The 24,219-nt window shown below is 40.8% G+C and overlaps 1 protein-coding gene across 5 annotated transcripts in view; it reads right to left on the minus strand.

Moving 5' to 3' along the window:
* Positions 1-24,219, minus strand: part of SH3BP2 (SH3 domain binding protein 2) — a 93,909-nt gene that overhangs the window by 59,541 nt on the left and 10,149 nt on the right. For 3 of the 5 annotated variants that reach the window (XM_037386227.1, XM_037386236.1, XM_037386221.1), the window contains exons 3-4: positions 15,982-16,080; positions 15,624-15,691 (exon numbers count right to left, since the gene is read on the minus strand). In XM_037386227.1, the coding sequence (XP_037242124.1) occupies positions 15,624-15,637 (14 nt within the window). In that variant the 5' untranslated portion in view covers positions 15,638-15,691; positions 15,982-16,080. Of the gene's footprint in view, positions 1-15,623; positions 15,692-15,981; positions 16,081-17,828; positions 17,914-24,219 lie in introns of those variants that run through there. The other 2 variants (XM_037386243.1, XM_037386251.1) reach the window with 2 other exon arrangements.

The raw sequence follows: 24,219 nt of genomic DNA on the forward strand, positions 1-24,219 counted from the left end.
TTTTTTTTTTTTTTTATGCTATGCATCCAAGGATTTAGGTAAGTTTTCTGGCTGATGCTGCACACTGATAGCGTTTTCCATAGTCAGCCTAGAGTTACATCTGGAGTTAATTAGTAAGTGATGACAGTGACTATAGGAACTAATGGGATAAACTAATAGTTTAAATTATTCCTTTACCTGTGATAACCTGAAAATGTCTTTGGCCATTGCAGAGCCCATTCATCTTGATGAGCTCGGTTCCTCCACAGTTTTCCCCAGCACTCAGAATCCTGTTTAATCTAAATGATGTATTTTTGCCATTTTATTTAATATTTCTTTTCCTAAGCTGATGCAAAAGAGAAAGCTAAAGAGAAAGCTGATTCCTCTGAGCTGTATTGCACCTGGAGGCACCAAGAGGACCTTGCCTGCTCTCCTTTATGATCTCCCAGCACACCTGAAACTTAGGGGCATTCTGCTGTGCCCTGTTTCCCCAGGGGAAGCATCTCTTACTGGCAAGAGGCATTAGCTAAGCACCTCAAAAAATTTCTCCATGAAAGGAAACTCTCAGGATAGCTCTTCTGATCCACCAGAGATCAGGTAAGGAGCTATTTCAGAAACGGCTCATTGCTTCTAGTTGGATACCACTTATTGGTAGCAGAAAAAAAGTTGTGGGTTTTTTCCAGTATCTTTGGTTCTACGTGAAATACAAATCAGGTGAAGTTCACAGCAAAAGAACAAGGACTGATGTCTTGGGGGAATGCAATATTTCACATTCATACTGAAGAGAGTATTTTTACCCTTTCATTCTCTCCCTTAAACAAAAAAAAAAAAAAACAAAAAAAAAAAAAAAAACCACAAAGAAAACCACCAACAACAATCCCTGTCACTGTTTTTCATTTTGCTGGAGGTCAAAGAGCTTGAATTTTCTTTTTAACTTGCTCGTGTATTCTGAAACACCCTCCATGTCATTCTTTGATCCCCAAGAAATGTGAATTCATGTGAATGTTACTTCTATTTAGGAAGAATAAGAACTGGTTCTCCAATATCTGTTCAAAATCGTCGATGAAGGATATGGATTACCAGAAGGAATAAAACTGACACATTTCACTCTTGAGAAAAACCATGCAACTTTACTACTCCGCATATGAAAGCTCCTATTGTCTGTTCAAAATCAGTGCTATTTTGAAAAAGAGCATCCAAGCTGTATACCAAAGTGTCCATGTGTGTCGTATGCAAAATTAAACACTGCCCTTGCACATTAAACTGCACTTTTTTTGGTATTGGAAACAGGACCCACTGTTTCTAAAGCTGTTCGTTTTGAATTTTTCAGATATAAAGGCTCTCAGCTGAGGTTTCAGCAGCTGCCAGCTGCTGTCATTACACACAGACCATAAAGGGAACCTGCTGCTATGTGTATATTCTGGGTAATGGCCAAGCCTGGTACAGATACTTCCCCCCGAACATGCTAGCCCTATGTCCTTGTGCCCCCACACGTTCAGAGGGAGCTCAGCTCCTCAGGAACAAGGTACTGATGTAAATGCATTGATTTATCTAGCTGAGCCTTGAAGCAGTATTACTGAATGTAGCTGCTCCATGTGAGCAAACAAAATCTGCTGTAATTGTGCTGGCTCCGCATAATGCTTCTTAGTTTAAGATCATTATTTCAGCCATTTAACTATATCAACAGTTGGGCTGGCAAGAGTCACAGTTAGGATAAGACAAGGGTTTAAGGTTCAGGTTAATGTAGGGTAAAGGGTGGATGTAGAAGGCTTTACTAAGGTAATGTTGGAGCTTGTGCTAATGTGACATGCCTATATAATTTTAGGTCTTCATCTTATAGAAGCTTATACCTTAAGATTAATGCTAAGATTTTTGTTAGGAAAAAGTTTAGGCCACCAGAGTCTGATGAAGAAAGACCAGTACTGGACTGAGAAGAAGGCTTTGCTAAATTTAGGGTTGGTACCAAGAGAAGCATGAATCCAACATCAGTGGAAATCCTTCCTTAACTTTAACACAGTGGGCCCTTGCAGCCTCATAAAAAAGAAAGAGGCTACAACCATGATCAAACCTTGCAACCCTTGCCAGATCCAGAACTAAATAAAACTCATTGACCTTGCTTGCCTGTGTCCTCTTCCATCACCCAAACCTCAAGCCCAACTCTCTTCCAGCAGACCCAACCACCCTCAGCCATTCCCAGACCCAAATCTGGTTCAGGTTGTCAGTCTGGGTGGGAAATTTAACTTCAGAATATGCTTTTGTCCCATCCTGAAGTACCTGAACCACCCTTGTAATCCAAAACCCAATTTAAGTTAGTCCTAAATTTAACCTTACTGGTTCCTGCCATTCCCAGATCCCAGTGTTAAGAAGGGCTGATAGAACAGACATGGCCTGGTATCCGAAAGTTGTTGGTAAGCTAGTTTAGGATTGGTGTTAAAATTACGGTTTTGGGCAGCAAAGACCAAGGACTTCGGTTTGTGGCTGTTTCCAGCAGAAATCTGGCTTGCATCAACATGGGCCACATCAATGATTTCAGATCTGGACTGGAAGAGGTCATTAGATTCCAACAGGCTGAAGAGACTACAGCTGCTGGAGTATCTCTTCTTCCAAAATCAGGCAGCAAGGCCAGAAGTCATGGGTCTATGTGTTTCTGGCCATGAACATTAAAGGCTTCTGTGGTATTTGGTATACTCACTTAAATAAACAAACATCACGGTGAGACAACCTAGGAATAAAATCTAAGTGACAGAATACTTCTTTTTAATAATGACAATATTATATTTTGAATTACTTAGAAAAACACAAAGGTTATGAAGTCCAGGCCTCAAAACCTGGGAAACGTAAATTAAACTTAATTGATTAAATTCATTAAGTGCATGCATGCAAGTACATTACAACCCAGCCTTTAACTGCATGACAGCATAGTGGATTTGCTTGTGTTATTGAATGCATTGGGTGAATATTCTCCTTAGTATGAGAAGAAACGTGCCAGGGCTGGGTAGTTAATGATGGTATAATTAGTAGGGTCCCTACCTTACTTAGATGCTGAAAAAATTGTAAAATGTCCAGTGAATGAGGAAAATTATTCCAGAAAGGAGAAATAAAAACATCTCAATTAAAGAAAATAGAGAATTTGAGCATGCAAAACACTGTGCTGACTTATGCTAAAAAAGTACTTTAAAATTATCCGAATTGTTAAACCAAAATGATGGTCATCTGACACTTAATATTTCCAGATTAGAGAGTTTAGCTGTAAGGTTGAAGATAAAAACACTACCTGAATTCACAAGAGTGTTACGAAGATAATTAATTTTAATTGGTGAATTCAGATTAATTCAGATATCGTCAAGACAGAAGCACAAGAGTGCCTGCAAAGAAATACATCAGTATTAAGCCGGATATATTAAAACTGTTTGCAAGAGGAGTATTGGAAGAAATACTGACAAAAGTACATACTCTCATCTTATGGGGAAAAATAGCACGTACGAAAAGAATTTTAAAACCCCACCTACATGCTTTTGTGCAGGTATTCTGATATTAAAAAAAAAACCAAAAAAAAAAAACCTGACAAAATTGTTCCAGGAAACATGTAAAGGACATAAAAAAAAAAAGAATCCAGATGTCAAGGTTAGCAACCAATCACTCAAGCTCAACGGGAAGAAAATCAAAAGTAAAAATAAACCATTGAGACTACTTGCGTGCTTAAAATAAGACAAGTTCATTTTTTCTGCGCTGAATTTGGACCTGAATGAGGACTCAGTGGAAATAACAGAGGCTATTGCACATTCTTACACCATAGTGACATCAGCACATATGCTGACGAGACGCTTCAGTGCCCGGCACTAGTAGGTTGGTGTGCGTCACCTAACCCACTGGCCTGGGTCAATGCACTCCTGAAGTCATAAGCACTCTTGGTCACAATCCTTTCCGAAGTTATTTTCTATGCAAAACGATCAAACAGGCACTTCAGTCATTCACATGAATGTGCTTCATCAGTAACACCTATAAGAACAAGACCAGAAGCTACTATGTCCAATTTAAGTATGATTTAATTTCACTGCTTTGTTGGGAGGCCAATACCACATTCATTGTCCCTACTCTTGAAAGTAGTTGATGTAAGGACTAATTAATGTGTGCTATATAATTCTGCTCAAACTGAGAAAAATATGTAATAAAACTGAACTCCTGGGGGGTTTATGACTATGATTTGCTCACTCGGGACTTTCATTAAATAATTAAAAAAACCTACAGAATGTGTTGGATATCAAACCAGACTTTAAGGAAGTGCAGGGTCTGCAAAGCACAGCATCGAGCATGGGCAATAGTTGTGAAAAAATGTAGGGAGGGAGAGAGAGGTGGCTTTCCAGCTGGGCCCAGAAATTGGGGCGGTTGGGAGTATATTAGGAATTTTTATTTTCTATTTGTTACAAAGCAAAGCAAATGGATAATTACATAAATACTACATGTATCAGTGGGAAAAAACGTATTTTGTATGTTGAGTTACTGTGATGAAATATGTTTTAGATATAGACACCTTCTTCATCCTTCCAGACTACTGTAAGGATGAGAATTGCATGCAGTCCGTGGAAAATTCTTTACTATAAACCTTACAGAGGTGGCTCCATAACCTCATACAGAAAATGCTCTTGTAATTCTGACACGTGAGAACATTCCCAGGCAAAAAGCAATAGAAATTTAGTATAGGGAAAAATTGCTGAATTTTGTCCCCTGGAGTAAGTAAAGTTGCTTGAGTCCTACCTAATACACAGATTTGATAGTTCTGACTCAGAAAATTGGAAGTAACTTTCAGCAGCAAATCCACCCTACTATGTTCAAGCATAAGGTTCTTGAACTCTGTTTCACAATGCACTGAGCTGAATTAAAATTGAAAAATCAACATGTATGACAAGCAAACCCTGTAACTCTGTATTATTAGTAGTACTAGTAATAGTATTAGCGTAGTGAACCCCAGAGAACCTCACCTATAAACTTAGATGACATTATTCTAGATGCTGTAGAATCAAAAATAATGATTTCTGTGCCAAAGAGTTCCTGTGCAATCATAACATAAAAAACAGCAGTAGGATAAAGAGAGGAAATACAAGAAAATAAATAGGTAATTGGTGCAACAGCATTATCGTGCCAGCTTATTGACTTGTCTGCTCCTGGGGGGAGGCAACATAGAAAAGGAATGTTAATGGCAAACCAGCAGGAAGATGACAATGTATCTTGGTAAGCAATTAGAAGATGCAAAAATGATAGTCTAGACAAAAGCCACTGAGAAATCTAATGAGTAGCCAAAGGAAGCATCACAGGCCAGTTCAAAGCAAGAGTTAGTTACTCATTTTTCCCTGCCTTTAACTTGTAACGTGACTCCAGACAAAGGTCAGGATTTCCAGAAGTAGGTTCAGTGGCTCAGTTTTTCAGATGTCTAGTTAGAGACCCTTTAGAAACACCTGACTTTCAGAAAGCACGTATCTCACCTGCTTTGGAAACCAGGTCTCTTTAGGCGGCTTATGTTGGACACCAGCAAACTCAGCTATTTGCCCCAAAATCTCAAGCCATTTCTGATATTCTTGGCCTATATAACACTGTAATATTCTTATCCTTAAAAAGGAAATAAAAACGCTTAGCTGAGTTGACTGTTTCACTGCACTAGCTACTTGAATACATGAAGTCATGGATGAAAGGCTACCAAAATGTGAATAACCATGAATGTCTGTTAACCAGTGACTGAAAACAGCTGGTGTACGCCTCGAAACAGTTACACTGGAAAAGGTAATTAATACAGTAAGAGTACACCAGATATATAGATATATAGGTAAATAAGGCCAATGCCATCTAGAATATCAGGGACAAACAAAAGCGAGTCCAAAGATCACACGTAGTAAACTTGCAAGCCATCTCTGAGATTTTGAATCTGTTTATCCCATAAAGTAAAATATATTATTTCCCAGGGTATCAGACAAGAACAGAACTGCAATTTTCCAGTTATATCAGGAGACCAATATAGGTGAGAAGATTCAGTTTTTATAGATCCTTCTGTCCTAGGGAGCCAGTGCCATATGAACATCAAAGAAACTCTTTTCTATGCTATTTCTCTATCCTGCTTTCAAACTACATGCTAGAGAAGATTGCTGCACATTAACTATGTTTCTCATATGAGTAATAATGGACTAATCATGCAAATTTACAACATTACCAAAGCAATCACAGCTAAATTATAAGCAAAGTCTGTTCTATTAATGACTATGACTCAGAACAATTCCACCATCTCTTCTGCTGTGAGAGCAGCTTACACAGTCCAACAACTAGGCGCCCTTGTAATCTGTCCACGAACTGAAATCTTCAGACCTCAAAGGTGCCTCTGCTGCCACGTCCACCTGATGGGGAGACTAAGTCCCCAACTCATCCCTGAGACCTCCAGCTCAGGAAGGACCTGCCATCCTGAAAAAACGAATGGATGATACTTAGCAGAGCATCTCCCATCACATTGCAGCTCTTGAGACATACAAGAGTGCAGTGCTGCCCCACAGGTCCTCTGTGATGTGCCTCAGAGCCTTGCATTGCAAGAACAGGCAACTCTTGGGGCTGGAGGAATTGTTTCACTTTGTTGAACTCCACACGGTATTTTTCCACCACATTTTACAAGATTTGTAAACCACACATTCTCATGTCAATAAACACTTGCATTTCTTCAACACCACAAATTCTAGTCTTTTTTACAAGCATTAGGGAATACATTTTCACAGCAAGTAATGCTTATAGGAGAAGATTGGTACAAAGGGACATGAAAAATAAAGATCATTAACTGCACTCCATGAACTTGTTGCTGTTCTATCTCAGGAATTTCCTTGGCTTGTGCCTGGAATGACATTTACTTGAATTACTCTAGAAAGAGAGAGAGATGACGCATCAAATGGCTGATTGACTCACTCGTAGCCAAAGTGATTCAGTAAGAGGTCAGCCTTGTACCATACATAGGCAACATTAAGGCTCCATCCTACCGTTAATGAGGTCAACATCAAAAGTCCCATGGACTTCAAAGTGTCAGGGAGGAAGCTTTTACTCCGGAATGTTTAGCAATGTCTCACAAGATATCCAAACAGCTCAGCTACCAAAAGACAACTCCGCCGTAATCATTAATAACATACATGCTTATAATTTAATTTTACTGCAAGGCTACAGCTGTTGAAATTTTGGCCGTGGAGCTAGCTATATGTGGTGGAACATAGTAAGAGGTCCAAAAGGTGCTGGTATTCTGCAGAAGGAGCTATAAAATGCCAAAGCAATGAAATAAATTTATCTACTGACTTTATTTCATATAGTAGCACATTAAAACAAAGGGATTAGAAGGTTTGAAAAGAACATTCTGTAACATGGATTATTTTTTTCATCAGCTATTTTTGCCTCTTTCTGCTGCTTGTGTAACATATTGCATGAATCTGAGCACAGATTGTACTTGCATCCCTGCGGCAGAATTGACTTGATCATTATCTACAAGATGGGGCACCTGCACTGATTATTAAGTCTAGCTGCAAGGTCTGAAATCATTAATTAAAACATGGGTGAGATTAAGGAAAACACCAGCAATTGCATCACCATCTCTAGGAATGAAGGCTTAGTTCTCGGTGCTGCGAACTGGGGCTTTACCACCCCTATCGCAGGAGGTTAGGGAGCACTGGGAACGGAACACGGGTGAGGGTAGCCCTCTCACCCGTCCTGCCAGCCAGCCCGCGGTTACCGGGGAAAGCTGCCGGGCCAGCCACCGGCCTTGGAAAACTGCACAGCCGACCCGAGACGCGTTTTCCGAGGCAATTGCACCACCTGCGGGCGGCGCAGGGAGGGCGCAGGGAGGGCGCAGGGAGGGCGCAGGGAGGGCGCAGCCCCTGCTCTCGCTGTGCTGGGTGTGCGACGTTGGCAGCACTGGAAGCAGCAGGCTGGGTTAGGGCTGTTCATTCCCTCCTAGCCTTAGAAATCCTCTTGTCTCCCTCTTAGCCGTATCACACATAATTCCCTTCTCCTTTCCCCCTGCACCCGATTTCCATGGATAATACTTCCACCATCCTTTTGTTCTTCTCACTCAGCTGCTTCCCAGCCCTTCAGGCCTGGTCCCCATTCCTCTGCATCCAGTTCAGGGCCCTCTTTCCTTCCCAGCCTCGTCCTGCACATCCCACCAAGGAGCTGGGGGACCACAGGGGTACTTCTCAAGGTCCCAAAAGGGTGAGAACACCTCATTCAGCAAAACCACCATTTATCAGTTTAGCTAATAAAAAAATCAGCTTTGTTTGCTGAACCAGTAAATAGCAAATTGATGATTGAGTAACACCTGTAGACTGGTGACTGATAATTAGATTAAATTAAACAATTACATTGTATTACATTACTCAACGCATCAGCTGGGCATGTTCATGCTCAGGATAAAGCCCTTCTGAGTTTAACATGACAACTCAATTTTCTTCTCTCAGAGTATGGAAGAGGAGCTCAAGCCTTGCTTTACCTAACAAGCTCCCGTATTCCCATCTTTGTCTATAGTTTTTCTTCACCTTTACTGCTTTCAATAAATGCAAATGCTAGTCTGTAATTGAAAACATGTCTATCGCGAGCTCTATTTGGATCAGTATACATTGTGTATGAGTGTCTGAGAGGGATGAACTAAGAGAAACAAGTGATTTTTCTCCTTTTTTTGAGGGGACCAATCTTTGATGTCTTTTGATGTAGGGAATAAAACTCTTACCAAATCAATGTGGTATCTTCCCTATACCCCTCAGTTGTTGTCCTATTTGCTCTTTGTCCTGGCCAGAGCAGGACTGGCCTTAGCTCCCATCTGCTTCCTTCTTTTTTCCTTCTTTCCTTTTGGAAGAACTGAGCAATGAATGGCTCTTCCTCCTTTTCAGTTGCTTCCAACAAGCATCCACACTGTTAAATTCGAAGAAGACCTTCTATATAAAAGCTCTGGAAGGAAAAAAGGAAGATGTGGTCTGACTGCTTCTATCATGTCACTAACATTAAAATAAAAAAGGACCCGCTGCCTGAGGAATCATACCAGTTACCAGAAGAAAGGAATTCTTTGGAAATAAAACTTTAGAAGCCAGAAGGAAGTTGTGCAACTGTCAGTGGTGAAGGCAGCAGTTCTCATAACACAGCAACAAGCTACAGACGTGTCCTGAGTAATAACATCTCATCAAGATGTGTCTGAAGCCCTTGTTATTACAGCCCCTGGTAACTAAGTCAAGTCCTCCAGACTGCAGACAGCCAAACTGTGTAATTACTAGGAATGCTATCACAGGTATTTTTCTTTTTATAGTGTTTAGAAGTCCTTGAAAAGGATTAACAACCCTACGAAGAGGGTAATTATTATTTTCTCTACTTGACAAACCAGGAAAATGAGATATGGAAACTTTAAGTGACATAAACAAAATGGTCCATGTTATAATTAAGAGATCAGAGTTCCTACCTTCAGGGTCAAGTTGCTGAATTACTTTATGTTTATATATTATGTACATTGGATTATTTTTGAAGATAGTTTAAAATTACTCTTGACGCCTGAATTTTCCTTCTGGTTCTGTCACTGGTCTGTTTAACAAAACGCAAAAGGCATATGTAAATCAAGCCACACCTGCCTCACACTTACGATTGCAGCCTTTAATCTGCTGATGACTAGGAAGTTTCTGAGTTCCTATGATGAAAGAAGTTTAACAGCAAATATCATTGCCATTATAGATAGTTTTATATTTATACAGATGTATGAACGTCAAGAACTGGGACGTTTACTCAGGAGTGACAAAGCAGAAGGAAATGGGCAAGGGACTTCACAGAGTTGCTCACTCTATTGAGATATGGTAAGTGTGGGAGATATATTTCTGATTTTGCCTGGCAACAAAGCACATCCTATACTTACTGCACTACAAGATTTGAAGCAGCATCACTGAATGTTCTGTTCTATGAGCAGCGAGGGTTTTAGTTACTACATGCATTGGGAAAGATTCACACTGATCTAAATTCAGTTACACCTCTGATCACATGATAATGTGAAATTTCTGTTCTCTTTTATTCTATATAAAGTATTTAATAAATGGACTACTCTAATACATTACTGTCTTCTGTAAGACTGTGACAAATATCTGCCCTTTCGTAATTTGTTTTCTCATTTTATATCAATATATATAGTTGTGTATATAACTACATTATATAACATTACATTTGTAAAATTTTATAAAAACTTGTAAAATCCTAATACATAATACATAGTAATATATATTAGATTGTATAATTTTAATATAAGTCTCAAATGAATTTTGAGCCAACACATTCAAGACAGCTGTGAGATAAATTGCTGTCAGACAGTTATAATTCTGAATATACGATCCAAAGATCAACAGTTTCTTCATAGACAGACAGAAGTTCTGTACTAGCCTTTTTTTATCTACCATGTAATTAATCTGGCTGATACAGTCTATCTGCACCTGTACATGTTATCTTCTAATGCAGTGAAAAATGTACAGCCCTGCTTTTCATGGTCTAGAGCTCCACTGTGTCTGTGCATCCTGTGACCTGGGATTGTTCACAGAAACTCCAGGCTCCATTAACTTACTGTCACCCTGGGTAGGACTGGTGAAAGAAAAGACATCCTTCAAGCAGATCTAGGAAGAGATGTGCATTACCAAAGGCAAGGTGAAACTTGCTATGTCATGTAACTGGAATAAGCACAGCATGTTGGGGTTTTTTTTGCAAATCTGACATGTAGAGTCACATTAGCAGATGCTGAGATTAATCCCAGGATTTTACAGCATTAGCAAATGATTACTGCAAGCATTGGCTAACATCAGGCCCACATACGCTTGTGAACTTTTGAACTAGGGCAGTATGATATTTCAGTATAACCACAGCCAAAGACACATAGAATGACATGTCAGGAACCGTATGCTTGGGGTGGTGATTTCTCACCAGTCAATCACCAAGACAAGGGTAAAGAGCCACTGCGTCCTAAGAAGTGAACACCATAAGTGCAAGGTTTGTGGTGATGACTCTTTCACATTCAGGGTGGGAAGCATTGTACTGATGATTATGACTCACAAGGAACTGAAAATTTTTTGCTGTGAGTTGGCTTAATGATAATGTAAAAGTAAATATTCTGGAGACTGAAAGAGGCAACAAAAAACTCTTGAATCTCAGGTGTGAGTCTTTGACTGTGATCAGCATCTCAAGGAAGATTTCAAAGCTCTATGGACAAGGAACTCTTCTTAGCAGAGTGAAACATGAAACATCTTTTCACCAGCTTTTCTGCCCTGTAGGTAATCTGCAGTGAAAATGTAAGAACCGAGGGCTTTCCAATACTTGTCAATATCAATAGGGCCTCTAAAGGCAGTCACATTTCCTCTTGGTCTAGGACAAAAGACATGAGCAGCTTTTGGGTGGCACACAAATTGGTGGGACAGAAACTCCTGGTGCTGCATGGCCTACTGTTGCCAAAATATCTGGCTCTGCCTCATTTAGCAGCTCATCAGCACCATTCATCAGTACAGTATCATAGCAGGTCATCATTCCTCAGCAGCAACAATAGAGACTTACAAGTAACTGAGTGCCTTATCCTGAGGGCTCCGCTGCCAATAAGCACGATCTCTGTCCATGCAGGAGCAGGGATTGAGCTCCTCTCTCAGAGAGAACACATAGTGCGGCTGTCTACCTGGGGACCACAGCTGTCCATGGTTACATGCAACTTAAAGTCAGAAACTCAGGATGCCACAGGAAAATCCAGTGAAAACGAGACTATTCCTTCATCATACAAAAACCCCACAAATAAGCAATAAAAAAACAAAAAGGCTACAATAACCTCACTGCAGAGAAGCTGAAAGCAGCTGTGGGCTGAGGCACTGTGGCTGGAGAGCGCTCACATGCCACGTTCGTGGTACAAGGCAGGCTGAAGTACAGGCATTTGCTGCACGTATGCTGCGGTGGTGGGAGCTGGTCTCCATCCCGGGTGACTGTGTGCACATACAGCCACGTTGCAAATCTGCACTCTCAGAACAGAATGCGGTGTACTGATACAAACCTTGTGGTAGTTACTGTGGTCCAAACAGAGCAACATTTTAAACTTTGTCTAAACAAGGGCCTGCGATTCATACTGACGCAGAAATCAGCCCCAGGGCTCATGTAGGTATAGGGGTATAAAAGCACCACCTAAACCAGTGGTAAAGGTGCTAAAATTTATTTCAGAGCTGCAAATAACATTGTATTAACAAAAGCATTTTTGCCTCCTTTTATGACTGTTAGTTGCTTCCACCTGGACTGTGACCAGTGTGCGGGTAAAGCTGTATTTGCAAAGCATCCCTAATGGAGGCAAGAGGAGAGTGGGGATTTCAAACTTAGCTGATCTCTTCTATCTCCCCTGTATCAGCCATCACGAAGGAAACCATTCTTAACATTGAAGCCATTACTGTTTTGTTAGTTATTATTTCAGCAAGAATATTATAAATATTTAGGCATTACAGTGCAGGCTTTCATAAAAGCAAAAAAGATATCCCTTCCAAACAGCTAGTAAATTAATGACAGTAATAAAAAAGCTTATTACAAAAGAAGGTTTTTTTACAGGGATAAAGACTAAAGAAGCACAGAAAGTGAGCGATACATGCTTGTTTAATGATTTTCTGCTTTTATATGCTTTATTCCCCTCCCACAACAGGGGCCGCAGAGCCCAGTGCACCCTCCCATGCTCTGCCGCCTGCCCCAGCGCATCACCAGAGTGCCATGAAGGCTTCGGGTACCAGGGCAGCGGTTCACTGCAGCGCCTTGGCTTCCTGAGAACTCCTGTTTTTCTAATTTAGTATTAATCTGCCAGAACAGTCAGGCAAATATGGGCAGCACCTTTAAGTCCTTGCATTGCAAAATGGACTAAATGAGGTCCTATGGAGAAACAGTGCTTTCACAGGGGGAAGCCGTAGGAACGCAGCTATCCCCTCCTTCTCTAGTATGCTCTTTGTATACAAAAAATAACAAACCCCTGTTCAGTTTGTCTTTTAGCCCTCAGATGCATGTCTCTAGCTCTCCCCAGCATCTCTTGCAATGTTTATGCAAAGCACTGTGAATATGCTAGTTGGAAGCATATTGATATATTTTCTTGGAAGGGAAGAGGCAAGTAATATCCCACTGTTAAAGGCCTTTGCTGCTTCAACGTGATACACAGCTGGGAAGGAGCAGCTGTGCTTTGTAAGAGCTAGGTAAATGCCATGAATCATATTTTGCTTTCTTTGCAACCACCATGAACAGACACAATGCAGTTGTTAACTTCTGACTTGCCGACGAGGCATGACTGGGTGGTGGAGTGGCAGGGGGGGCCTGTGGGAACAGGGTTGCATCCTGAATCAAAACACTCCAGCAGCTGCACGCACCTCAGGTGAAGCCCAGTGCTGTGTCTCAGCCCACAGCACATGAAACATGAGGCTGCAGGTGCACCTCTTGCTTCCCTTCCTCCTGCCCTGCCACGCTCTGCTGTGGGGAAACCTCCATGGGTCTTTCTTCCTTCCTTCCTTCCTTCCTTCTCTCCTCCCTCCCTCCCTCCCTTCCTTCCTCCCTCCTTCCCTCTCTCCTTCCTTCCCTCCCTCCCTCCTTCCTTCCCCAGAAGATGCCTCCAGATCAGGTTGGTCTGTGGGTCTCACTCCTGCATTTTGACACTACAACCGCCCCCTAAGAAACAGCAAAATTGTAGCAACTCCAGCCCCCAGCAGAAAGAAGACGGCAAGCCAGGGGACAGAATGGTCAGTTACGGTCTTAGGCAAGGTCACAATAAACAGGAGGTTTGATGGGACCTCACTGGCACAGGACCTGCTGTGTGAGCTCCCTTCCCCTCCAGCCGCAGCTGGGCTGAAGCCAGAGACCTGCCCAGCTGCCCTTTCCGACACAGATAAGCAAGTGGTATTCATGTATTACTATGTTATCATATATTTTTTATTTATATTGCAGTCAGGTCCCGGGAGAGTGTGGGACTCTGGCAAAGAGAAGGAAAGAAAAGATCATTGGCTATTTATGAAATAAGGCTTCTGATAACAAGTAGAACAGATTAGATTAGAAGCATGGGAAATACTGGACCTGCCATTTTTTCTGTGTTGATTTTCACATGCTTTCTATTTTTCCAAATACTAGAATTATTACTTTTTCCCAAAATATCGTACTGGAATGTAAGAATAGGAGGAGCATGTGTTCATATCACTACTGTGTTGTGTGTGTATATATATAAGTACATTTACACATATAAGATTAGGGGTGTGTTTACATGGTGACTTCTAGTTCACAAACTTGGCATTCTTCCCCAGTAACTTTCTGCACAAGTGTGGGAAAACAATGAAGAACTTGTTATCCAAAATATGGTTATTCTAGAGAACTCTGCAGGTACTAATTTAATATATGGGCAGTTTAAGTAGCAAAGAAAATCTAGAAAACATTTTTCTGTAGAAGTACATTCAATGCTGAATAGCAATGGCTTAACTACTAATTTAAATTCCTCCTCTGCTTTTATTCAGCCTTTTCTTTATTCAGAGTTAACTGAAACATAATTTCATCTGTCTAAACAATATCAGCACAAACACCAAGTCCTCATCTTCTTGCAAAAACCTTTACTTAAAGAAAACATTCATTTTATGCTTGTGAGTAGCACAAACTGATTTCAAATGGGCCAATAATACAGAAATTGAAGCCTGTCTGTAATTTCATGAGTCATGTTCTGTAGATTTATTCAACAGGCAAAATCCCCACTGGACTGTAAAGAGGAAAGATGTTGAACAGGAGAAACAATATTTATTCAGCAAAGATAATGATTAGATAAATTCTTTACATTAATTAATATAATTGGGTTTATGTTGTTTTACAACAGGGCAAAGGCTTGAAGAGGAGTCACAGATCCAATTTCCATTGTGCCCCAAGACTGTACGAGGTAAGGTAAGATTCAGCTGATAAAACAGATAAGACGGTGAAGAATCAAAGGAATGGAAGGGGATGGAAAAAGCCAGAGGATTAATTTGATGTCAAATCAGTGAATTTCAAAGTTCAAACTATCTAACCTAAGAAGAAATACATATGCGGTAAATACATAAAAAAACTAGAACGTATGAATACTTGGTGTATGTGACTCAAAGCACAGGGATTCGAGTAGCCTGAGGGACCATAAAATATCCCAAAGTCATGAAAGGTGGCATTTTTGAAGTGGGCTAGTGAACCTGCACTGAAATTTCTGTGGACACTTCAAACTTACTTTTTAATTTTACATTAACTATTCTGCTTTTAATTAAAAAACTTCCATTTTCATTTTTTCAATAAGTTAAAAAATAAAATTAATTTAATCTTACCATCATGCAAAGCAATTTTAATCCAAATTCTTGCACTCCAGCTACCTAATTTTTCTGACAATCACATCAGACTTACCATTTGCAGAGCTCTTGAGGAAATAAGCACAGAGTGATTATATGAACTAGAAGCTCACAACTAATGACACCAGAGAAAATTACATTGACAGTGACACCACACTCACCCCTGATCATATGGTACTTTTACAAGCAGTTTCAGGTCAGTGCAATCACAGCTAGAAATGACACTGATGACTGCTGTGACATACGGACATACAGTGCATGTTACATTACATCTACATAAAACGGTACCTGAAACTTCCCATGCACTTCACAACAAATCCTTCCCAGGAAAACCCAGCATAAGCGGAAGCGCCCACCTGGCGGGGAAAAATGACAGAAAGACAATGAAATGTCACAGTGCAGAGTTGGGCATCACAAAATTATTCTAATGATTAATAAACCCAAACATTAAACCTGAATCCACCACTGCCTTCCATAGGCAAGCAGAGTTACTAATTTTAAAGACTGTATCACCACAGCTATGGTTTCATGAAGATGAATCTTGTACACACTGTAGATCTGGACCACAAATGTGCATTTGAACCAAAAGAAAACTTCAGCGTGTGAGTGCTCCAGCTGAGCCACTCCACTAACTGGGTGGAGTTACCTCATGAGGATCAACGCTCCATGTTAGGTGTCAAAGGCAGCCCCCAGAGAACCACACTGCAGCACACACAAAAGGTGGATGATGATGATAACAAGAGCTCTGTAAGCCAGGAAAAATGATAATGTCTTTACTATTACCGTTCTGATGAATATGTGGGAAAACCAAATGAAGCAAAATTCGAAACACACACAACCGTACGTGTCCAGACACACATGCCCGCTATGCGGTCATGAGCTAATGGTCACAGTTAGCATATATGCATATAGCACACCTGGCATATATGCAGGAACCCCTGTCTGTGACAGGCATGAAGCCTGGCAGGCTGTCCTGGATGTCCTACTGAGGCACAGTGCAGTTAAGCCATGACTGAGCACGGCAGGCTGACTGCAAAGGTGCCAGCAGAAACCACTGATGCTCCCAGCCCCACGGGCAGAAGAAAAATTATCCAGAAAGTTTGTCTGCTATCAGGGGTGATGGATCCACAAGCCCTTCAACAGAGCCAAATGCAGCACTTTATAGGTCTCGACCGTATGATTGCTGGAACATTGGTACCAGTTGAAAGAGAGTGTTGGCTAAGTGATGTGATTCTCCTGGCAGGATCAAATTGTGCGAGTGTAATACAAGGAAAGCCTAACCAGCCTGCACATAGCATTTGGCCACTAACAAGCAAAAGAAGGGCTTAACTGCTCAGTAGTTTATCCTTTCTCCCACCACTAGACATTTTACCAGTTTATTTTTAAAGCACTTCCTGCTTTTCACTTACTGAGTTACATTAATGAGGTGGTGGTATTGGCATTTGAGGATGTCTCACAGAATCAATCACTTTGAACCATACAGGAACCCTTGCGCATGTAAGGGTCATGAGATGAAATTATTTTTGAGCAGAAGATACAAAATAGCTGTGTTCCTGTTGGGGATGTTGGGGAGCCACTGAACCTCAAAACCACACAACCTGGACAAAGACCAGAACTCCTCTACAGACTGGGAAGGAAATGTGTGATATAGCATATCAAGGTTTCCAACCCTGAAGAACAGAAAAATGCTGTGAAAACGGAGTAGAAAAGTCACAAATTCCACAGTTTCCCTCTGCTACCATCCACTTCCACAACACCAAACAAGGAAGCAAGAAAACTGGTAAAAATACAGAAAAGATCTGATTGACCTCTTCAGTGTCAATCTATTATTTTAAAAGATACTTTATTAAAAATCTCACAGATACCATTTAGAACTGAAGATGGCCACCAGCTGGCAATGTTGATGTACCACTCCATCAAACCAAGTTCAGTATTTTACTGAAACTGATGAACAGCAGCTGAGGTTGTTTTTTTTTAGCAATATCACTTCTCAGCTTCTTCCATAATCTATCTGACTTCTCAGCAGTCAGATGGACTTTTTTTTTCTCATTCTTTTTAAAATAAAACAATATTAAGTCTGAATATATATCAACACATTCGGTACTATCATAATAATAGAAGGGAAGTGACTGAGAGCTAAAAATGAAAGAGTTCAGGACAGAAACAGAAACCTGAGCAATTGTGGGAAAGGACATCAGATTCAGGCTGCCAGTATGAACTCAGACAAATGATAAATTCAGTTTCAATGGCCTTCCCATGGTAAGTTTAAGTTAGCTGGTTTTGAAGCCGAGGTCAGGCTTATTTGAAATGACACAAGAAGAAATCTGTGAGAGGAAGAACTGAATCTCTGGTACCGAATTTGCCCCTTTCTCTAGAACAAAAGTTGGAGTTTTTTCCTACCTTGGCTACAGTAAATAGCATTACTAAAAACACGGTAGCTTTTACGGGTAGTAAAGAAGGAAACCGAGAAGCAGCATGTATAATGTAACATACATTATGGGAAAATGATGACACAGATGAAACTTGTGAAAGCACGTTCTCCTATTGATGTGAAAGCATTTATTTGCGTTGCATTTTTGATTCACCTTTATCTTCTTTCTAGAGAAAAACACGCGGAAATAGTATGGAAAAATGAGTGATGTTGTTAGAATTTGTTTATGAAAACAGAACTGTGTGTTTTTACAATTAATAGCTATTAGAACAGATTTCATTTTGACTCACAATGTTCTTTCTGACACACACACCCACACCCCCCACACCCCCCAATTTATATAAAGATTAGATTTCTCTATTTGGGGCCCTTTACATTTTAATAAATCTGCTTTTCTCTGCTTATATTTTGTTAAGTGTCCCTCAATTCCTCTTTATTCAAAGCTTCCTATCACTGAAAGGGAAAAAATACTTACTTACTTCTGCAAACTATTTGAAAAGCAGATGAAGTGTGCTAGGTAACATTATTACTGCTAAGTAATAACAATTTGCAGTGTATTTCTACTGAGCCAGATAAACATTCTATAATTTTCTTAGATGTAAATCAATAATTTGAGTAAATATTAATGTTCAAAAAATGTTAAATGAAATCCGCAGCAGTTTCCTGGTAATTGGACCAATTATGATGGATGTTTTGTTTTATTCAACATTTTATAAAGGGCTCTACTGAACACATTTATTAATCAGGCTATAGGGATTTTCCTTCTTTTTTGTACTGAATTAGAAAATTCTTGGGAGAGTGTGGTTTGTACAAAGATGAGGCAAGTCAATTTATTAGCCTGGGGTGACAAACTTGGTAAAGACTGTGTGTACTTCCTTTTACTTTACTGAAAACCAAACATGTCAGAGTCCCCTGTTTAGATCATAAAAAGTACAAAAGTGAGACAGAGAAAAGGAACAATTGGTAATGGGGAAACGTTTACAAATCTTACTGTAAAGTATGATTTGGACCTCTTTGTATTACAGCTTTCATACAGCTGTATTAAGACACAATAAAGATGGAAATAACTTATGTTTTGAGAAGGACATCAGGTCAATAAAAGTCTACAGATTACCAGAATTTGCTGGTTTCATTTCTTGAAGCCCACTGAGAATTTTACCAAGAAACTACTACGAAAGTACTCCTGTAAATACTAAAATCCTATTGACTGGACATAAATAAACCTCCCACAGGCTTGCTTTCTTGTGACTAATCTACTTTGAAGATTTTTCACTGTTTTTTTTCCTGCTAACCCCTAGAGTAATCTTCCTGTCCTTCTTGGTTTGTGTTTTTTTGGGTGGGAGTTTTAGTTTGTTTGTTTTGCCTTACAAAACATACCAGAGAAACATAACCAGAAAGTGATCTTGGATCTGATCATAATGTGATCTTTTTATCTTGGCTTCCAGCTACGTGGAGTTAGAACCTTGATCTATGGTGCTCGAGTAACACGTAAAGAGCCTCTGGAGCCCTGGCCTCTTAGTGAACTTCTGGGTACTACTTGAGTAAAAATTGATAAAAAAGTATTATTTCAGCGTTCAGTTTCAGTTTCTCTTCAGTGCAGTGACTCCCAGGATTTCTGAAGTAAATGGGTACAATCCATAACTTTTTGGTATGAAAACTGTTTCAAACAAGACTCGATAATTATTGGCAGATTGAAATATATTGTCTTAGATTGAGTTGTGATACACACAAAATAAACCTGACAGCCTGAGCTCAATAACTGAGTATCTATGGCTCCAGAGTAACTAAAAAATTCCATAGTACTCTCAGCAGAATGAGGGACTCCACTGAATGTACAGATTGATGCACTTTATCATCAAGATTTCTCCAGTATGTCGTATCAGGTTTGTACTACATTTGCAAAGACTGTGTGTGTGTCTACACATGCACACAGTGTGAACTAACACCATATAACCAGCTCCTATGGTTGTAATATGATTTCTATTTCTATGCAACTTTTTATAATACCATGTAAACGAAGTTTTTACTTGGGAATGTTTATATGAGAAGGTTTTTTCTTTTAAAAGCCTTGTAAATAACTTTCAGGGAAAATCTGTATTTACATGGAAATGACACACTGAGGCAATGGGATCTTCTGTACCTTGCAATGACCCCAGTGGGCACATTAGCACCTATGAAAGACATCTGAGATGGACAGATCAAAGGGAATACAAACGAACAACCTGTTCTCACAAAGATCCCAAGTTACAGAAACACAGGACTGCTGGCATCACCCTGGCAAATGGCACAGGAATAAGAAACAGCTGGACCTCCATGCTCTGTAAGAAATAACTGATACCACAGAAAGGGGTAAGAAAAAACAAAATGCTGAAAATTAACTGTAAGTTATCTCCTTTTTTTTTTTTTTTAATCTTGCTTTCTGTTTGCTGTTGGTTATGGGAGAGAAGCACTAGGTGTTCCAGCTTTACCACCAAGCAGTACAGTATTTTTCTGCAATCAGCTGCACTGAGTAAGCAGAGCTATTTTTAAATCACCAGCCACCTCGTGCAGTAAAGCAATCATGTAACTGCAAGTCATGCATACCGCAGGGAATCACTTCTCCTGGTTTGCAGTGTCATACAAACGGGAAAGGCATACAAACAGTGTCCTATAAATTTTCAAGAGTCTATGACTAAGTCTCAGGTCTCAGTTTCAGACTCTGTCCTTACCCATAACAAGAAGTTCTCTGAAATTTTCCCACAGTTGCACCAACATGGTTAAGTCCAGGTTCAGTCTGACTTCCTCAGTGGCGAGAAAATATCAGCAAGTCATGCGTACAGCTGTGGCAGCCACTTTCCTGGCTCACACATCAAGAACTAAACTAGGGACCTCCGGAACAAGAAACGTGACACACTTGAGCACTGAACTCTCAGTGCTCAAAGTGCCATGTTACAACTTCAGCTTTTTCTTAATTGACACACAGACATAAATGCTCGCTGGGCTTTGTTACACAAATACAACTGAAAACAAAGTTCAGAACAATGCAAACTGGAAGAAATCAAATGCCACATCCTACAGCTGTATGGTTCCTTAATTTCCCAGTAAGCATCTAGGAAACAATGTACCTGGTTCACTAAATAGACACTAAATAGCCTGACTGTTGTATGTAAATCAGCACGATACAAGAAGAGATACTCAACTAAATATTAATGTGACTCACAGATTAACATGAAAATTGAGCGCACCAAAGCAGACACGTGCTTTACAGGGGTGTGCTAAGGGAGCCTGGCATTATTTATGGAAGGATACGCACACAGCAGGATGTCACTGCATATATTCTGACCTCCTGACATAAGTTTATTAATGTTTGACATCAGCTTTTAGAATTTTAAATGGAAACACTAGAAAAATTACAGTGATAAATGTTGCTGATCCTCTCAGTATATATAGGTTAATAATTTTCAAGGATATGGCAAATTTTCAACTTTCACTTCTCCCAAAAACGGTGCAACACACAGAAAAGCAACAGCAAGCAAAATAATCTAAGCTTTTATTGGGGAAAATAAAATAGAGCAAATGCCATAAGATCATTTCTGTTATTCTGTGCTATTAGCACCAATTCAGATACTAAGATAAGCAAGCTCCTTGTAAAAATTTGTGGATTTATTCCACTATGAAGTTGGTTGGCTCCTGTGCACCCTGTTCTCCCACTACCCAGTCTGCTTCTCTGTTAACACGCTCCTGGGTGTCTTTTGTGGATAAAATGACTACATCTTTAAAAGCATATGAGGGGCTTACTTGCTTAACGGTCAAACTATATGCACATGACTCTGCTAATGTTTTTCCTCTTCCAGTAGCCTCGTTAGCAGCCTTCTATTAAGGAAGAGTGTGCTGAAGGAAGGAGTTATATGCCGAAAACCATGTGCCAGGGCACGTGCTATGTGCCTCAGGTTATAATCACAGAATTCCGAAGGATACAGAGCAGCACTTCCATTATTTTTGATACCTTAACAAAACAAAAAATACCCCAGCCTCAGCACCACAGGGCTGTAGGACAAGCTCTGAATTCAGGGTTTTAATATAGTCCTGTTCTTACTATGTGTAGAGACGTTCCAGCATCAAGGAGCTTTAAAGGTCTCTGGCTCATTCATCCCAGTCCGCTAACAGGAGGTGGCCTGCTAACCCAGCGCTGTGGGTGTCAGCAAGGGCAGGCTGGCTGCACCGGGGAAGATGACCGGGAACCAAGGGGGACAGCGAGGCTGACAGGGGCAGCATCCTCACCCATGAAAGCCACAGTCCCGCACAGCCCAAAACAGAAGCACTGAGCAGCTCCCCTGGCAAGAACCAGGGTCAGCCAACAGTCAGGTGTTGGTGAGGCAAGCTGGGGTGAGTGAGGCAGGGTCAGGATCAGCAAGGTGCGTGGCTGGGTGCAACAGGCACCCCTACAGTGCTGCTCAGGCAGGGACCAAGGCTGTTGGCCTGAGCTTAAAAACAGCCCCTGCTGCAGAGCTGTTGGTCCCCCCCACATCGCTCCAACAGCCGGTTATGTAGGCAATACTGCTCGAAACTGAAAAAGTTAAAAGCTCCTTGGATAAAAACTAGGGACGTGAACCAAATGATGGCTGGTAGATGTACACTTTTTAAGCTATGTCAGATTCATATGACCCATCCAATGCTCGGATGTTGCACCACGCGGCCTGGGAAGCAGGGCAATCTGCCAGCCTGATTTCACAGATGAAAGATGGGTGAGGCTCAGCACCTTTCCTTACGACCCCCCTCACTACAAGCCTCCACAGGGTAGCTGGGTCATTTTCTCCACTTCAGTGAAGGAGGAAAAATATTGAAAAAACAGACTTTTTGAAGGGTTTGCTCCATGTAAATGGCAAGATGGCTTCTGCATATTAGCCAACTACATCACGCTTTGGATCACCACCAGCCAAGAGCATGTATTTGCATCAAACACAAGCGGTGCAGGTATTTTCCAATTTGCTTCCATACCAGTTGCTACATGCACACATCTTCCCATCTTATCTTCTGCAAGAATCAAATAACTTCATCTTACTTTCAAAAGTGATGCACATGCCAGGAAAATGAACTACGCCTCTCACACAGATTTGAAATCAAGAACCATAAATGGCAGACATTTATTCAAATTACTCAGCATCACCCTTCTGAAGTAACAGTACTAACACGCTTTTGCCACTTCTCATCATACTGAGCATGCAACACTTTGAGAAAGGCATCGCTTCCCCATTCTACCACTTAGCTCCACCACATCTCATAATGTACTCAGCTAAACCTATCCAGCCTATGGACAAGCCAAATGAGGCATAGTCACTGCAAGGCTGACACTCCCAGAGGGCTGGGGGAGAATTGTGGACATTATCCATCTCCACACCTGCATACGCCTCTGTACACAAGGAAAGAGGCAGAGAGATTCGGAGAGGCTGGCGGGGCCCTTTTCCACTATCTGCCCTCATGAACCCTGCAGACACCAGGTTTCTTTGTAAGACTAAGCTGTAGCAAGACAGATATGGACCAACTCAGCATCAGGCTGACTCCTGGCAAGGGTGACAGCATTTGTGCGCTGGTGAGGAACAGTCCATGAAATTCCAGGCGGTCCCTGCAGCACCCCAGGACAGACCAGCCCCATGCTGAACGGGCAGCATGGGGCTCGTGAGCTGCACAACAAACTGGGACAGCACTTCACTGCTCCATGCAAAAGCATCTCTTCTTTCCAAAATGGGGCACCTGAAGGAGCACAAGACTCTCAAACCGCTCCCCACCCAAAGCAGCCAGGAAAGCCCTTTTATCACAGTGGCTCTCACACAATGCACATGAAGGCCAGTTTCTCAACTTCGTTCGCCTCTGCCCCAGTTTATTGAATCCCTCTTCTGCAATCCCACATACAGACGGCTGCAGGAATAAATACATAGGGATCACCCCGGGGATAACATTATTTTGAATGTCATGTGCTCTGCCAGAAGAGATACAGAAAGGCCGCTGACATGACAGGTATCTTGCTCCCTTGTGGCAAAAACATCCCATAGTTGTTATGGCGATATGCCGGTAAATTTTGAAGATGCTGCTCTGGGAAAGACTGGTTCCATTTGGCTTATATTGCCCTGCAGGAAACATACTTCTGAGAATTTTTCTGAGGTTGGAGACATTATTAATGAAGATGGGAAAAGGAGAGGCTGGAAAAAGTCTTTCAGTTGTAATCTGTTAGTCTAGATTGACGTTAATCCATGAGTAAACCTGGGAAACAAACAAATTCCACTTTCTAACTATTCTAACCACCATTTTTTCTATTAGCAGTAGTCATAAATGAATTCTGGTCCTATTATTATCAGACATTACATCTATGAAATTGCCTGTGTATTTGTACTTTTTTCCAAAGTCTTTTCAGTGTTTCCTAGCTCAAACATTTTATGCTTCTTCAGCTCATAGTCTTTTGATGTTTCATGCAACTTT

Source organism: Falco rusticolus, chromosome 1 (genome assembly GCF_015220075.1).
Source record: "Falco rusticolus isolate bFalRus1 chromosome 1, bFalRus1.pri, whole genome shotgun sequence".
In the NCBI taxonomy this organism is placed as follows: domain Eukaryota; kingdom Metazoa; phylum Chordata; class Aves; order Falconiformes; family Falconidae; genus Falco; species Falco rusticolus.